This window comes from Helianthus annuus, chromosome 16 (assembly GCF_002127325.2).
Source record: "Helianthus annuus cultivar XRQ/B chromosome 16, HanXRQr2.0-SUNRISE, whole genome shotgun sequence".
Classification (NCBI taxonomy): Eukaryota; Viridiplantae; Streptophyta; class Magnoliopsida; order Asterales; family Asteraceae; genus Helianthus; species Helianthus annuus.
Genome location: NC_035448.2, coordinates 176010721 through 176029102, shown reverse-complemented (window position 1 = coordinate 176029102; position 18382 = coordinate 176010721). Strand labels below are relative to the sequence as shown.

Here is an 18382-nt window from a genome sequence, read left to right as displayed (position 1 = left end):
CTTTTAAATTCAACCTAGTTAGAAATTATCCTATATATTATCCTATATATTAAAAAACAAACGTCGATCTATACGCGTGTTACGCGGTGGAAATAGAAAACGAGCGGCTAGATGGGTGATATCTTCGTGTGGTGGCAATGGTAGTTTTCTTTTGGTGGAGAGAGAAAAAGATTAGATTTGAAGGAACGAGATGCAGGAATGAATGGATGTGTAAATGTTTAAAAAATAGATTGAATGAAAATTTATAAATACTAATTATTATTTTATTATTAAATTGTAAAACATTATAAGTATCGTGGGGGTTTTCATAGAATATTGGACCATGAATTAATTTTGCTTCTCTGCTAATATTGTCTTCAAACTAATAAACCATCACTTATAAATTTGTATATAGTTTAAAAAAGCATATGATTTATTTTCAAGTACTACTTTCGAGTATTTATTATTTATATAGAGTTTAATAATGTGTGTACATATGCATATATGCACACATTTTTACATTTTTTATCAAGTAAAAGGTTAAGTAAAAATGTTCAACTGTATTGTTTTCATTTCATTTCAATCCAATAATTTTTTTTTTATTTTCAGAATATATATTTAATTTACGCTTAGGGGACTAGGGGTGGAATCACTAGTGATGGATTCTATCACTCCCACTCTCCAATCAAAGCATGACATGTCATCAACCATATTTCTATCACTAGTGATAGAAATGGACTAGGGGTGGAATCACTAGTGATGGATTCTATCACTCCCATTTTTTTTAATTTTCATTTTAAAATTAGAAAATAAAAATAAAACACTAAATTATAAATTTCATTAAACTTTAAAAAAAATTACATAACCAAATAAAAAAAAACAACTAAACCGATTTAAAAAAAAACAACTAAACCGATGGCATCTCCCAACCCCACTTTATACATCATTAAAACTGTTTCTTTTTTTTATAGAAATATTCTCTAGATTTAATCGTTTCTTTTTTTATAGAGATATTCTTCATATTTAATCATATGATAAGAAAACTACATTAACTTACTTATCAATATAAATTATAGAAAGCTTTTATGTTTTGTAAAATTCTTTTCGCCTTTTCAATTTTCCGCCTTTATTGTTTGACATGTTTAATTTTATTAGCGTCCGAAACTTACAAATTTTAACACATCCGTTGCAGCGGAATCAACCGAATCAAACCGCCGCAACCGCGTTGCGGCGGCACCAAAAACATAACCGGCTCAATATATTTTAAATGTGTACATAATTACTTCCATGCATTTACATATTCTGTAATGCAAGTAAATGTGTTCCTTTTCCCCCTACAAACTGACCCGTTCTCATCAACATCTTCAGTTTTTCATTATTAACAGATGTGTTCATGCACATGTAGTATAAACTATAAATATCATGCTCCTCCAAGTTCACCAACTGCTCAGTAGTTAATGAAATGTAGATTCCAAATGAAATTAATGTGGGCTTCAACTTAATAAGATATAAAATTAGAAACATATCAAAAGGAAATAAAACAAACAATAGGGGTGCACAAACTAAAAACAAACCTGCAAAAACGAACCAGGTGATTGCGCCTACTCTTCGCAGCAAATATCGACTTAACATTGCAAACATTACCCGTAACTGATATCAACATACCATCGTCAAGTAATTAACGGAAATAAGCAAATTGCGAGCACAGGCCTGGGAGCAAATTGAAATCAGTTGGTAATTGGTATTGAACATATTGAACACATCGACTGAACGTACTTAAAGACTAAACCGAACCCTAAATATTTGTTTGATTAAACCGAGGCCCTGAATTTGGCAACATCTGAGAGAACACATTGAAAACATAGAAGGAAAAACTTAAATTCGTGAAACTAAATCGAAATAACGACGCATGGCAAACCCAAAAAATAAAAGTTGTAATCACTATTCATGGTTGTTGTGTCCTAACTACAATATGGGTGTTGAAGACATTGAGCATGTTCTTGTTTCATGCCCCTTAGCTAAGGAGGTATGGACTCAGATGCTTGCTTGGGTTCGGATGCCGACTTCGCTGCCCGATGATGGAGTCAATGATATTCTCCATAATGTTTTGACTTGGAGTTCCAACTAAAAGACTAAAAAAGTGCTCTACACTGTTTTTGACTTGTTTACAAAGGCCACCGATATTTGTAATTCATAAAAAAACAATAAATATCCAAAAGCTAACTATGATACATGACCATAAACATTAAAATTTTAAAACAGCTTAAAAGAGAAGGTTCTTACATCAATTATTTTCTCAATAGTAGCTTCCTTGACCTTGAGTGTTTTCATCCACGAAAACTCAGAACTGTTGACTGAAGCAAATGCCCTACCAAAATACTCTGCAAATCTCATGAGCCGCATATCCCTGGTTGCGATTTATATGGTTCCTGCACGAAACAACAACAAAACCTAATTAAAATTCGTGTTCGAATTCACTGATCAACTCAACTTAAACCACATAAGTTCAATCAAGTCACAATTAGTTATCCCCAAATTACTATGACATCATACCGCATAAACGATGCCTATCCTTATCTTTTTCTTTAAACCTCATTTATCATGTTACTTCAGACCAAGGCTCTTCTGTCTTCTTTTCCATCTTTCTTATGGCTCCAACAAAGTAACATTTCAATTCTCACACAACCAACCATATTATCTCTTCATGTAAGGTTAATTCCTAAATTACCTAAGTATTCTAATGCCAGTTCCATATTAGTTTTATACTTAGTAGAGTTCACTTGTTACACCACAAACACAGTAATGAACAGTAGAAGAGTAAAGAAGGGCATTTATGTAATAAACAGGTAGCCCTTCTTCTTCCTTCAAAACATAACCGAAAGACACTCTGGAGAGACACACAGAGGGGAGAAGAGATGGAAGACAGAGACGGAGAAGTCTCGGTCTCGACACGGTGGCCGCGCCGCACATGGCTCTCCGGTGTCGACATCACAGTCGGGTCCGCCATACATGGTGTTGGGGTTATGTCGGCTCTCCGGCGTCGGCGGTGGTACCAGGGTTTCCGGTCACCACAACGGCGGTCAGCAGCTGTAAGTGGTTGCTAGGTTGTTGGTTGTTTCTGTTGACATCAGCAGAACTCGATGGCTTCAAGAAGCTCAGGCGAAACACCTAGGGTTCAGGTCCTATTCCGGTGAAGTTCCGTCGAGAAGGATTAAACCCCTCTACTTTCCGATTATACAACCCGAACCAGGTGTCTATTGCTTCAATCTTTATGTTTCAACCATGTTGGTGGGTAACAGCTAAATCTTCGCACCTAAGGCATGAATTTGATAACCTTCCTATCGGCGCCCATCTGGCCTTCGAGCCTTTTAAAAAGGTAAACTTTATGTTAGGGTTTTGTTCTATCCGCTAGATATTACATATGTATAATCGCTTATGGTTTTGGATTATGATGTCTGTAGTAGCCGATTGAACTGACATTTTGATGATAAGTGTTACTTTAGTTTATTTTCTAAGTTGTTTGTCACCAAAATGTTTGTTTTCAGAGATGATACAAGCATTTATTTTTATCGGTTAGTGTTCGGCATTTGTGGAATAATGCTGGAAAATAATCGTGCGCTCATTATGATGATGCTGGTCTTTTATAGAGTGGAATTGATGGGTTTCACCCTTTTAATTAGGTTATGACATAAAATCGGTTAACTTCTTTGTTTCTTAATCATTTCCACTATGAATAGTGTTTTTTTTGCCACGTGGCAATACCTTATTGGTTGCATTCTTCCCATTTACCCGATGTTATTGTATCAATAGGTTTCGTTATGGTACTTGATTTGGGGCTTTGGCTTAGTGATTTGTTGGTTTTGTGGTGATAACTTTGACGTCGGTTCGAATCTTCACAGCCACCTTTTTCTCTACGTTGCTTCTTCCGCTTTTGAAAGCATAATGACCGCCATCTACCCTTTTTGGGAGTCGCTGAAGGTAACATGGCTCAAGTCAACAAACTCAAGTATGATTTCTAATTCATGGTTGGGTATAACTAGACCTGGTAATTCTGACCCAAACTAATATATTTGGGTCTTTTCTAAATTCCATTGGGTCAGTTTGGGCTTCCTTTTAGTGATTAGCGGGTCCAGTTGGGTCATCCCATAAACTTTGAAATGTTCTTACGGATCAGCTGGGTTTGGGCTGTAAAAAGAAACGGGTTGAACGGGTTATAATAAAGAGGCGGGTTACGACAGAGATAGAGGGGACAATTCGTGTCCGTGATTCGTTAATCGCCTAGAAGCATTCACAGTTTGTGATTCGTATTCTTGATTCGTTCTAGGGTTTTTGAAGTTCGTTGGTTCTGTGAATTTGTTGGGGGATTCGGTAAGTTCGTTTTAGTTTCTTACTCTTATCAATGCAAATCAGATTGTTGAAATTAGTCAGCTTTATGATGTTTAGAATGTTATGAAATTGATTATATAGTGTTTGTTTATATAATTTTAGCTGATTTGTTGAGGAAATTGAAGAATGGATTCATGTAGGTTTATAACTTTGGATCATTGTGTTAGGTTTTGTTGTTAATCGACTGTGTTTGTGTGAAGATTTGTAATTACTCAGTAGAGACATTATGTAATTGTTGTGTATTTTAGGTCTGTGTAAAGAGTTTATTAGTTTTATGTTTCATTAACTACTGTTGTTGTTGATGTTGTTATTAGTTTTCTGTTTCATTATGTAATTGTTTTGATGCTATAATAGTTGAATATGGTTATACCTTACATTTGGATAATTAGAAGAGGAATTGCTACTTTTTGTTGTGTGCATCGGAATGCCAGTGTGTAGTGGTTCATATTATAATTTATAATTATAATGGCAATTTAGGAAGATTCATAATGCAGATTATGAATCATTTTACCCATCTAAAAAGTTTTATATTTAGAAACTGTAAGGTAGCAATTTTCTAATTCAAAGCTGAAAATTTGATGTCTCTATTGTGATATACACTAATATAGAGTTTAAGTAGTCATTGATTTTGTGTTTAAACTATTGATAGCGACATTTAGTTTTGGCCTACATTAAGACTTTTCTTATGGGATTTACAAGAAACCCTTTTTTTTTTAATTGATCTGTTCCGACCTGAACCCGTATTAACCCGACATGCCACCCGACTCAACCCACCCGTTTTGCCAGGTGTAGTATTAAATGAAATTTCATGGTGTTCTTATCAGTTCATGTACAATCTCTCCTTTAAAAAAGCATCTTTTAACCAGATCGACCCGACCCGACCCGAAACCCGTTTTAACCCGAACTCGCTCCGACCCGAACCCGTTTTGACCCGAACCAAAACAACCCTTATTTTAATTGACCCATTTCGACCCGAACCCGCCTTGACCCATGACCCGACCCAACCCGATCCGTTTGCCAGATCTAGGTATAAGAGAGGGTAATTGGTTATTAGGGGTTTGATATTTGAATGATTGTGTCGACTACAAGTCTCCAATTGGCTTCTTTCCAATTTAACCACCACCCTCATCAGATGAACTGATCAAGGCTTGCATGTCTCAGATCTGTGTAGATCGGTAGCCACCCTCGACAACTTAGGTAACTCTGACAACAACTTTTCCATCCTCTTTTTATTTTTATTTTTTATTGATGCTTGACGTGATAAAAAAACAGGTAATATAATATCATCTAATAGTCCATTTGATTATGTTGAAGGTTTGTTTTGATTCAACAATACTAGGTGTGTACACTGGAGATCAAATCAATCGACTAAGCTCTTATATTTTTCGTTTCCATTGCAATTTTAGGATAATATAAAAACCTTGTCGCAATGATAATTCAGGAATTGCGTGATCTACTACTCAATACCTGATTATGAATATTGATGTTTCAGAACTACTCATCAAAGAAATTAAAGGACTTCCATGCTGCCTCATCCAAGGAAAACGGCTTGGTGCGATTCTTTATCCAGAGAAGACCCAACACCTTGACTTCATCAATAACACAAGCGTCAATCCCCATCTTTTTATTGAAAATAGCATTTTTCCTGGCTCTCCAAATAGCCCAGCAAGTAATTATCATATCTAAATGCACCAATCTGTATAGTTCAGTTTTACTTTGTATTTTTATAGAACCCATCTGTATAGTTCGGTATTATTTTGTAAATTAAACATTGCTATGGTTGTGAGAAATAAAACTGACTCTCTCGCGCAACGCGCGTTGTCAATAATCCTAGTTAGAATAGTTTTGATTTTTGAAGTCCATGATAACTTTTAATACTCATTAATATTATTCACTATTTTCGTTTCATGCATTGCAATTACTAAGCAATTAAATTCGACTATTAAAAGTAATTTAACTATCAGAACTCATTTAATTGCATTCATGAGTTTCTCATGTGATGCCACCCTACCCTTTCTCATTGCCTTTAATTCTTGAGAGATGCAGGTTCGACTCTCACTTGGTGCAGAGTGAGACACTGGTGGGCAATGATAGAAGACCCAGGGAAACCTGGGTTGGATCCTTGAGCTAAACGGGTTTTACCGGTAATTTCACTGTCGTGCCTACGGGCGGATGGGTTACCGGGTTTTCCCCGGAATTGGTGGTAGACTCGGGTTACTCTCGGAGTACTCCGTTTGTCTAGTGGGTGCCCCGAGAGTGCTCGGGATTGAGTTTGTTGGCCGTTCAAAAAAAAATTCTTTCCAGAACATATATATCAAATAATTTTACAAACAGTTAACTATATCTCAAGATAGATGTTATCAGTTCTCTAGTTCGTAAATAGCGATGAAGGAAGGAAGAACCGAATAGAGAATGAGTGAGGCTAATGGAAATGCATTGTATGTACATCTTCATGTGTTTTAAAACTAGAATAGAAAATTGAAAATAAGTTAAACAATAACCAAAAGGTTGTAGCCAGCGGTATCATGGTGTGTGAAAAGGTATTGATCCTCAAGTGGTAGAGGGCTCGAGTCACATGGTAGACAAATTTGTATATTTAGAAGTCTTAGAGAGTGTGTGTGAGCTAGTGAATGTAAAAAAAACAAAGTTAACTTGGCAAGTATGGATATAGCTTCTTTTTTTTATTTATATTCTATAATTAAATTTCATAGATTGATTTTGAATCTCATGTCTACATGCATGTTATTGTCTTTTAACTTATGGGTTATTAGATTCTATCACATCTAATTATTAGCTATTGGTCACTGTCACCCTCAACTATTACTTTGACGTCCGCCACCCCCAACTTAACACTTAGTGTGTTCTGTCACCAAGTCGTTAACTAATTACTAACTTTTGATCATATTACTATACATTTTGGGTGTCCTAAGATCCCTAAAACCTTCTTAAGATCCCTTTGACACCCCCAAAAGTATAGTAACGGGATCTAAAGTTAGTGATAAGTTAACGATGTGGTGACAGAACACACTAAGTGTTAAATTAGGGGTGACGGACGTCAAAGTGATAGTTGGGGGTGACAGCGACTAATAGCCAATAGTTTAGGGTGATAAAATCCAATAACCCTTAAATTATTTTTCTTTAAAGTTGGTGTATGTATATGTGAATATCATGTTTTTGTCTTTTTGTTTTATTATAAATATAAATAGTGTGAATTAAATAGCATTAAAGTGATCAAATAATGCATCTGAGTATTCATAAATCACAAGATTAATACGATGAATGATGGTTGTACGGTCACACCATTACCAAACCACATTATTACTTTTGGAATGCCCAAATCTTTGTCATGCATTGGCATATGCTTATACCCTCCAACCGCAAGCAAATACCATGTGGATGATGTAAAATGAAGATACAAAAACTCATACTCAAATCATTGAATAGGTGTTTGATTTTTTTTTTTTTTTTTTTTGTAAAGTTAAACAATAATATAAAGAAATCAAGTATATAGTTGGTAAACGTTTACATCCAATTTACGCAATAATAAAAGACAAATTTGTAAAAATATTACTACTTAAACAATACGTGAAAAGTATCTATTTAAAGTCCTTATTTTTATATTTATTTGTAAAATGACAATTTCCGACACAAACATGAAACTAAGCAAAACATTGGGTTGCCATAACTAACCAAATTATTTGCAGGTCTCTGATGGCATTATAACCTAATAGCATTTTAAGGTGAGATAAGTCCTAGAGACAATTAGGTCCTTGGTTCGGTTCTTACAAGAGGGTTTTCTCAGATTTATCAGGTTTCAACCTGAATTAGATATGATCGGGTGATTCCGTTGATGACACGATGATACTCCAGTAATCAAAATTTGTTGTTCAAAACAAGAAAAAAAACCATGTTCAGGTTGACTTGTTTAACCCGTTTAATTATACAAGTGGAACTACTAACCAATCAACACATTTACATCTTGCTTCCCACCCACCAACTCTTTTTATACATTCAAATATATAGGTTAAAAAGGTCGTGTTCGGATTACACAACTTTCAGCGTTTGCAAGCTAGGGTGAATGTTTTTGACATAAATAAAAAGGGTTATTGGATTTTAATAATCCTAAGTTTCATCTATTGGCCGATAATAATCTCAACTTTAAAAATTCCCTTCAATAATCCCAACTTATAAAAGTTTGGCCGCCATTGAATCATTTTCAAACATATAAGAATTTGGTCTCCTCAATAGATTCAATTACACCTAGAGACTCCTTAATTGATTTAAGTGCACATATGTTAGAAAAGGATCAATGGCGGCCAAACTTTTACAAGTTGGGATTATTGAAGGGAATTTTTAAAGTTGGGATTATTATCAGCCAACGGGTAAAACTTAGAATTATTAAAATCCAATAACCCAAATAAAAATATAGGTCATGGTGTACAAGGTTACACGATTTAAGTGCATGCGAGTTAGGACTTAGGATTGATATTTATCACACCAATACAAATAAAAAACAATTCAACCGATCACCCATAAATCAACCAAAGTCAAAAATATTGAAACTTATAGTAAGAAATCCTAAACACCCCCTAAACAAAGAAAGGGGCACAAAGGATAGGATAGGGAAGACAGCATACCTACAAATTGCCCCCCTCAAGATTGAAAGAGACGTCAAAAATAGACCACTAATAAATAGACTTGACATGATGGCATGGGACCTCCTTCAAAAACTCTAAAAGATGGTGACAACTTTCCTTTTTCTCTGGGTAAAATCAGTTTCCATGAGTAAAAGTCCAGTGCATCATCAACTTGTACATTGTACAATATGGGTTGTACATTCTAAAGATTTGGCATTCCCACAATATAAGCTTTTAGCAGTGTAATGTACCATCATACATGCACAAGGTACAACCCTTTTTACCCATTTTCCATATAGACAAATCAAAGTACATTCACATAAGTATCCATCCATATATAAAAACATGTTCCATGTATATGAATTGCACATAAACAGTTAAACACACACAATTTGAAGTAGAAAAAACAATTAAATTGCATAAATCCTTAACACCTTCAATAACAAGCCCGAAACTGACCCCGACCCGAGCCCGTTGGTCACAACTAGGGTGAGATTTCGAGTCTCGGCTCGAAGCAGAATCCGGAAAACAGTTGGAGCGGAAACCGTTTTGTAACCGGGCATTTTTGCGACCATTTCCATTGACTCTTCTTCAAATCGAATACGAGAAGAGCCGGCGCACCGTAGCTCTGAATGTAGATCAAATCATCGGTCCCGCTACAAGCAAACACATCATCAAGCTCACCGAACCCTTGAAAGAATCGGTGTGGCATTCGTGCCACTTCTTGCCATTCTTTCGAGTTTTCAAGAACCCATATCCCGATCCCCGTGATAATATCTTGTCGATCCGGTTTCCCGATCCCGCCCACCAGAACTAACGTCCCGTTAAGGTTCATTAACCGCCCACAGGTGAGAGAGCACGGGACCGTGATAAAACCCCGTGTCAACAGATTACGAACGGGTGACCGGGTCGAAAGATCATAGCTCACAAGCCCGTGTCGGTTCTCTTGAAACGACCCGGTTGAGAAAATCAAGAAATACAAAACCCCGTTACATATCACGCTCTCGTCGCCACCTCGCCACCCTGTCAGCATCTCGGTAACAGTTGTCGTCCACATCATTGTTACCGAATCGTACACGTGGATCGAGAGGTCCCACTGGAAGTAATTGTCCGGAACTTGTTTAGATTTCACTACAGTCACGGTGTAGTTCGTTGACATCCGATCAACGGACATCGAGAGGGCGCTATAGTCACAGAACCGTAAACCAGGCGGCTCACAGAGCCGAAAACAGCATTTCGTGATGAGGTTACACACGTAAAGCTCGCTTCGACTATCGTTATCCATGAAACAAACCAACCCACACGATGACGCTATGAACCATCGTGATGTTTTGACCATGTACGGTAGCTCGATCCCGTACCATTTCCTTAACACGGGATCATACGCATATCCAACCGGTTCATCCGAACTCGTGAACATGAAATACCACGGTTTTTGTGACGAAACCGGTGACACATTCCATAAAAACCGTCTCGAATTCACAATCTCATGCCATCTTTTACACACACAACCAACCCGAAAGATGCTTGCAATCGGGAGATAAACTAGAATCCGCTCTAGTAAATCATCGGGCAAGATCGAATCAATAGAAATCACGGGTAAATTGTCCTTATTACCCTCATCATCAATGTCGGAAAACGAATCGAACCCGTTGTCTTTAGGAACTTCATCAAGAAAATGACTAACCCATGATGTTTCCCCCTTCATGATCAACAACAATCTAACAAACCTGATAAACAAACAGAATCAGAGCAGGTCAAAAGGTCAAATAAAGTCAAAATTGCTTCATTTTCTTTTGTTTTTATTTATTATTATTTATTTTTTTTAGAAATGAAATTAACAGATAAAACAGAAAACAGCTCACCTGAAACCAAATCAAGATCAAAACCAGATAATATCCTAAAATCAAATAGAAACAAATGTTAGCAAAATTCCCAATAAAATCAACAAATTTGAGTGTTAAAAAACCAAGATCACATCTATTTCAATTTAAATAATCTAAAAATACAGACCCAGATAAGGATATTTATCAAAGGTGAGATCTTGAAAATGGATGATTTGCATGTATCAAAAGGGGAAAATGGGGTTGAATCAAGGAAGCAGATACTTTATCCATATAGCACACAAAGACATTTAAAGGCATATTCTTGACAATGATGAAGAAAGAAACTGCAAGGCAGAGTCACTGTCAAGACACAAGAATCCACCATTATCAGAAAAAAATATATAATTTTTAAACACTTAAATCTGTTTTCTTGCTGTGAAGAAATCAAGAAAGATGAACAAGAAAAGATACCCACATCAAAATTTATTATATAAAATAATTTTTACAAGATTTTTACCCAGATGAACATAATCCACACCAACTTTAAAAAAATAATATAAAAAAATTAAAAAAGATTTGGAAATCAAACCCTAGAAATGGGGTTTTTAGGGGAAATTAAAAATAAAAATTATAATCAAACTCAAATGATGATATAATAATAAAAGTTAGGTAAAGTACTAAGAGCAGATAGAGCTATCAATCAAACATCAAGAAAAGCAAACCTCAAATCTAAAGAACACACCAATCGGAAACTAAAAGAATAAACAATTGTGACACATACAACACTTTGAATGATAATAATTTTTCAAGAAAATTTACCTTAATTAGGGTAGAGGCTTCATGGGTTTCTATAAGAATGCTTGAATCCAAATGGGTATTTCATGATTGGTGAAAAAGATGAATCTTGAACAAGGGAAATGAGAAAAGACCCAAAATTTACTCCATAAAAATGAAAAATTGTGAGCAAAAGAGGAAGAAGAAAAAGAGAGATGAAAAGGGGTTTGAGATTTGTGTAGGTTTTCTCTCTTTCTTGATTGTTGTTGAACAAAACAGAAAATAAAGTGTGGATTTGAAAGGAAGGGGGTTTCTTTTTGCTTTTTTTAGGTAATTAAAACAATGGGTAGTGGAGTGTAACTAGGAAAGGCTACTGTGTGTGTGGGAGGATGGATGGATGTGAGGTGTGTGTGTGTTTGATGTTTATTTTTTTTTTTGAAAAGAGAACTTCATTGCACCACCGAACCCGAAAACCGGGACGGGAAACCAAAAAACAAAAACCTTACATATTCACAAATTTACACCAATCTACCCACTCAAACTTCCCTTTCTTCGCTCTATGTTTATACCAAAAAAAACTACTAACTCTAACCTCGCTAAAAATTTCTTCCACACTACTTCTCAAACCATTGAATCTCAACTTGTTTCTAGCTTTCCATATCACCCAACACGTCGAAAGCACAATACCGTGCAACGCCTCACTCTCCGCCTTGTTCCTACCCCCCACACTATGTAATTCAAGTAAGTCTCTAAACGAAAAAATGAAGAACCTAGGGATCCGGCACCAGAAGCTAACCTTTTCCCACACCCCCACAGAGACCGGACAAGCAGAAAAAATGGGGGAAGTGGAGGGGGAGAAAAAACAACTCTTTTGAGAAAAACAAGACCAAATGCTTCTTTCTTTTGTCCTCTAGACTGGTATTGTTTGTAGTACAAAAGATGTTTAATTTATTACCGTTCAAAAAAAAAAAACATAATTCATAATTCTTTTTTTTACAGTAAATTTGTATTATTGACGAATTTCTGTATTATAATCGTATCATTAATGGAATCACTTGATTATATACATCTCTACTAGGCAATAATGTTTATACACAAATTCAATAGAAAACCCAATAAATATGGAAAAACTCCTCTTATAGGAACCAACGGTTGCTAAGCTTTATCTCACCTCATATACCACTAGGCTATAATGTCATAATCTATTACATAATTCTAAAATTATTTACATACTTCTATATAACTTTTTTTGACGATAATTTTCATATTTTCTTGGATAAATACATGACACCTTTACTTTGTAGTAGATTTAAATTGTCAACCTTCTATGAATATGGGGTGTGGGACTTGGGTTGGGGGCATTGTTCGGCACATAGCAGTTATAGGCTCCACCAGTCCACACCCAATAAAGTGGAGTGTGGAAGGGGCGTGGCGTTGGGGTGTCATGTGGCACCAAATTTTTTTTTATATTAATCATAGAATTTAATAAAGTGATTTTAAAAATACCTTTTATTTATATTAAATAACTATAATAAAAAAATACAGTACATCGCCAAAAAAAAAATCAAGCATCTTCATCTTCATCTTCAATGGAGTCGAATCTAGTAAGTGTCGAAACATGTTCTACAAAATCAGCTCGAAGGTTTGAATTTATTTGTCTTGACTCGATTAGATTTTGGTTTTACGTTCTCTCTTCGTCACTAATGTATTCATTATTTGATTCGGTCTCATTGCCATAATATTCAACTATTGCACTCCCTTCATCCTCTAAAATCATGTTGTGTAGAATGATCCACACGTACATCACGTTTCTTATTTTATCCTTTTCATACAATTGACAAGGCATGCTCAAAATGCGACACATTTTCTACAAAACACCAAATGCTTGCTCGACGTCTTTGCGTGCCGCCATTTGAACTAAACTTCGGTTTTCTCAAGTATCTTTTCATATATAGTTCAATGATATACGCACAACGTATGTGAAGACTTTCCCTAGCTACTTGTGCCGACATTTTTAAATAGTCGTCCATTATGTCGGAACTATTGTCGTAAGCCAATTGTCTTTGGGCGGTTTCACGTTCACGAACAATATACTTCATCCGTTTGGGTTGGGGTTGGGAAGTCCCTTCATCTGAATCTTCAACAACAGCTTTCACGACCATCGCCACTGTTGATAATAATATTTCCGCCACGTCGTCGGATGGGGATGACAAAAGAAGTCTATCATACAAATCGCTTGAACTTGAAGAATCCATTGTATATATTTTTTTGGATGTTGGTAGTGGTTTTTGAATTTTTGGATAGTAAAAATGAGTAAGAATTATTTGATTTATATAGAATATAATTAGAAGATTTTTTTTAAATAGTCGTTAGCCAACTGCTATGTAAAACGGCTAGCCCAACGGTCCTATCTCACCTGCCAATCCAAGCCAGCCAACTCATCTTACCCTCCCGTCCCACGCCAGGCTTCAAACTCACGTCACCGGGACAACGCCGTGTCCAACGCTGCCCAATTGTGGAGTACATCAATTATCACAAGGTAGACACTTTTATTTAAATACGATTTCTTAATGAATTATGATACAAAGTCGTTACTAACAAAAATGACAATGATTAGACTTTCATCAATCCGATTAAGTTATCAATTACATTGATGCTTCTATTTAAAGACGTTTTCTAAGTTATCAATTACATTGATGCGTCTATTTAAATATGTTTTCTTAATGAAACATGATACAAAGTCGTTACTAACAAAATGACAATGATAGTTATTATCAATGTTTTTGATAACCAAACGTAGATCAAACTAGGGATGGTAAAAATACTTGAGCTCGACGGGTATACCCGAAGCATTTGAGACGAGTATACCTGATGGATATTGGGCCGGGTTTGAGAATAAAAAATATTTCACGAGTATGGGATTAAATATTACCAAATATATACCATAAAACTTTTAAGTTAATATATGTTAGTAATGTTTCATTCTTGTAACTTTATTATTTGAAAATATATATTTTGATGACATTATTAATATTTTATGCTATGATATGCAAAAATAATTTTTAAGATTAATATTATAATATATATCTATATTACTATATAAAGCGTTTTCTACGTATAAAATGGTAAATTTCCATCAAATTCTAAGATAACGTATGAAGGGTCAAGTTAAAATGCCTATTTTATGTCATTTTCTTGGATTCATGCCATTCTTCCCTTGATCATTAGCATTTATGTCTAACAAATTTGTACTATATATTAGATTATTCAAAAATACATTTTATTTGTATTTGTGTATTTGAACCAAACGACTAATTAATGAACCAAAATTAATCAAATTTAACACAACTGCCAATCCGCCACATTTCGACCCGACACGTCCCAACACTGTAAGACCCTAACACGCTTTAACTGAAAAAGACGCAGCGGAAACTACGTACCATAAAATTTCTTTCATTATAAACGTCTTGACTTAATTGAAAGTTCATTTTAAAATAACTCTTTTACAACAAGTGCGTCCTTCATACTCATTTATGAAATAAAAGCACAACTTATGTTTTCTAAATTACATGCTCGAGCATTCCCGTACAATCAATTATGTGACTCGGTCTTCGATCACTACTCCACGTGATGATAATTCGTGATCCATACAACCTGCACTTACCACATACATTCATAACGTTAGCACACATTATATAAATAAATATAAACAAGATTCATCCTCGTATTCTTTTCGTTCTGTTATCTCTTTATATTTAAGCATTCTATCTGGGTATCAAATCCCCGGTGAGACTTCAATAATGTACCTGCATTACACTTCATTCTCAAGGTACACTATTAATATCGGCAATACTCAATCGTATTGAAAACATGCGTACATACATAAATACCTACTTGCCTACATACATACATACATACATGCCTTCATACGTATATACATTCCTACATACCTACATACCTACATTCCTGCATACGTTCATAAAACTTCCATATAACTAAGTCTTATACGTATTATCCTACATAAGTACATTCATTCCTAGACGCGTAGCATAAGGATTTTCCCTTACTAGCATGTAGGTAAATCCAAACATTATACTTACATATGTTTTTAACTTAGCTCATTCCCTCTTATACTTGCGTACACGCTCATCGCATCTCATATACACCCTACAGTGAGTTTAGAATGCATTTCGGGTCCTTTGAAGGGTTATGGGATACGTTTCGGAAGGCACGGAACACGTGGTGGGTCAAAATAACATTTTCAGCGAATTTCCACACGGAGTGGCGTCAGCGACGCTCCCTAGATCTTCGTGTATGCAAAACACACCGTAGGCAGTGTTTTAGGGCGTCGGAGGAAAACATCATCATCACATGGAGTCGCCGACGGCCCAACATGGCGTCGGCGACGCCCTCTCAGTTTTGTTCCGTCGTCCGTTAACGCTAAAACTCGCGTAACTTTCAACGCGTTTACCCGTTTAACCTCCCTTTTCTTCCTACATGACCATAAATTGGTCCTCTGTCATAAGGATTCAAAATCTAACATCCGGACTAAGGAAGTTCTTAACTTATATGATTTCGGCTTAATATTCATTTACGAATTATTCGACCCTTTTTAATCCCACCAATTTACCTTTATCTTAGGTAACTACCTTCGTCTAACTAAAAAAAAAACACTTATCTCAATTCTCTCATTTATTACACAACCATACATGATTTCCCCACATTCATAAACATCAAAATTCTATATACATACTAAGAAGTGAATCGGGATCACTTACCTTTTCCCGTAAGAAAGTCGTCACCATTTCCACGTGTTTGCCATGTTGTCTTCCAAGCCTTGCTACACCTTGATGGAAACAAGTTCATTCCTTTAATCATTAGACTATACCTTGTGGTTATACATGTCATTCAAATAGATTGATAATAATCCACATACTTTTCTACTAGATTATTGACTATATAGTCAACCCCTTCGACCCATTTAAGAAAATGCTTGCACAATCCATTTTCATGCATATAAACACTTTAAACACACCTTAACAGTACTAATCATTCATAAAAAACAACATATAGTGTTTAGGCAACGGGTATATGGACAATCATTCATGTTAAGTTCATCATACCCATTCTTTTCACTGCTGCACTTTCTGTACAGCAGCTGTTCTCGACACATTTTCGCCTCTATACGTTCTGAATTAGCTCAATATGTTCACATGAAAAAACGTAATATGCTCTGATAGCTTTCCAACCATATATCATATGCCTTAAACCGAGCTACGGTTGATTTTATACGAATTTTTCAAAATAGGTGCACAACAATAATTACTTCCAATCAGCTTTGTAAATCTTTGGAATTATGAACTAACACTCGACTTTAAATCATCAATTCGTGTTCATAATTTATGCTAAGCATCATAAACATGTTAGAGACCATATGATACAATAATTCTCACAAATTTCTACATAGAACATGAACCACATTGAAACTACACATGCTTGAATGTATGTGTGCATTAGCTAATGATTCAAGCATTTCATCAAACGCTTGGTGTGCATACAACACTATAAACACATTGTACAAGCTCTTAATACATTCGTTCAACCAATTCACATAATCATCTTCAACCATGACCAATTTCAACATGAATTCCAAGCAACATACATTCATACTTCAATTTCACATAAATTTAACTATCATAAAATTACTACATTCCACCATACAACTAGCACAAATGGGTTTCACTATAATTCTTCAATCTCATCAAATTCAAGCAAGATTCATATTCTACATGATGATACTAGTTCACATACATCCTAATTCCATACAATTTTTGCAAATTGTTCAACACCCACTTAATCAAGAAACATCAAAACATAAATATTAACTTACCCTATGTTCTATGCACTTAGATTAGAGGATACTTGGATTCATGCATTCGATTCTTGACTTGCAACACCCTCAATTGAAGTAATTTCTTGTGCTAGGTTGAAGGAGAAGGGTTTCTCCTTCTCCTGCTCTTCTCGCGACCACACCCACACCCAAAATCACTGGGTTTAATTTTTTATATGTTTTATTTGTTCAATTTACACATTCAACCCTTAAAGTTTCACTTGGTTATTAATAAGGCATAACTTTCGTTCTTTCTATACTTTTTCCATACAGTCTAACTCAGTTAATTAACTGAACATTTAAACACAAGGTAAATTCATAATTCGGATTTTGGGGTGTTACAAGTCTACCCCCCTTAAAGGAGGTTTCATCCCCGAAACCTTTCTCATTCCTACTCTTATCTTTTAATTTTATTCATTCAAAGTGCATAATACGTACTGAATACATTCGGAATCTTGGCTAAAGATTTTGTTCACAAACAACATAATTGTACACATTGTTGGTACCTTCTTGAATTAAGTAATTTGCTTTTACAAACACGTAATAGGTCGGAAATTTATCCAGAGCCCTTATTAGTGTCATTACACTTTATAGTGCTAGTTCCTAGCACATTTCATTACTAAGGGTTCGTTCACCATTCTATTTGTTGCACCGCCTAAGTTTACGACTTGTTTCTTTCCTTCTAATTAATCATAATACACTCATGTTTCTGCTTATTCGAAATATTTCAATTCATTTCATTCTATTCATATATTATCTATGATGTTTCATTTTGATCACCATAAACAATCCCAACATTCCATTACTAACATGCCTTCTAATCATTTTTGTACTCATATGAGGGGTCATTGTATCATCATACGCATGCTATAAACATTCGATGACCTAGT

General features: G+C 35.3%; 2 protein-coding genes and 1 long non-coding RNA gene across 13 annotated transcripts; 1 reads left to right on the top strand and 2 right to left on the bottom strand.

Moving 5' to 3' along the window:
* Positions 1-2644: 2644 nt before the first annotated feature.
* On the top strand, positions 2645-6192 carry LOC110917658. Of its 8 annotated transcripts, none has more exons than XR_004883066.1 (4): positions 2655-3355; positions 3879-3957; positions 5498-5562; positions 5858-6192. XR_004883066.1 is itself a non-coding variant. In XM_035984914.1 (3 exons), the coding sequence occupies exons 1-3, from the start codon at positions 3251-3253 to the stop codon at positions 6131-6133; spliced, it is 549 nt and encodes a 182-aa protein (XP_035840807.1). In that variant the 5' UTR covers positions 2656-3250; the 3' UTR covers positions 6134-6192. The 8 variants fall into 8 exon arrangements, 1 of the variants encoding a protein (XP_035840807.1); XR_004883064.1 differs by having other exon boundaries at positions 2656-3355; positions 3790-3957; positions 5527-5562; XR_002580744.2 differs by having other exon boundaries at positions 2656-3355; positions 3790-3957.
* A 3076-nt stretch (positions 6193-9268) lies between these two features.
* Positions 9269-12464, bottom strand: LOC110917662 (F-box/kelch-repeat protein At3g61590). Of its 4 annotated transcripts, none has more exons than XM_022162143.2 (4): positions 11648-12463; positions 11016-11188; positions 10868-10902; positions 9269-10732 (listed from the first exon to the last, which is right to left on the bottom strand). In XM_022162143.2, the coding sequence occupies exon 4, from the start codon at positions 10708-10710 to the stop codon at positions 9487-9489; it is 1224 nt and encodes a 407-aa protein (XP_022017835.1). In that variant the 5' UTR covers positions 10711-10732; positions 10868-10902; positions 11016-11188; positions 11648-12463; the 3' UTR covers positions 9269-9486. The 4 variants fall into 4 exon arrangements, with proteins under 4 accessions (XP_022017835.1, XP_035840806.1, XP_022017834.1 ...); XM_035984913.1 differs by having other exon boundaries at positions 11016-11172; XM_022162142.2 differs by lacking the exon at positions 11016-11188.
* A 2575-nt stretch (positions 12465-15039) lies between these two features.
* On the bottom strand, positions 15040-17632 carry LOC110918473. Its single transcript, XR_002581344.2, has 3 exons — positions 17493-17632; positions 16381-16448; positions 15040-15256 (listed from the first exon to the last, which is right to left on the bottom strand). It is a non-coding gene; the product is annotated as an uncharacterized LOC110918473 (long non-coding RNA).
* Positions 17633-18382: the final 750 nt, after the last annotated feature.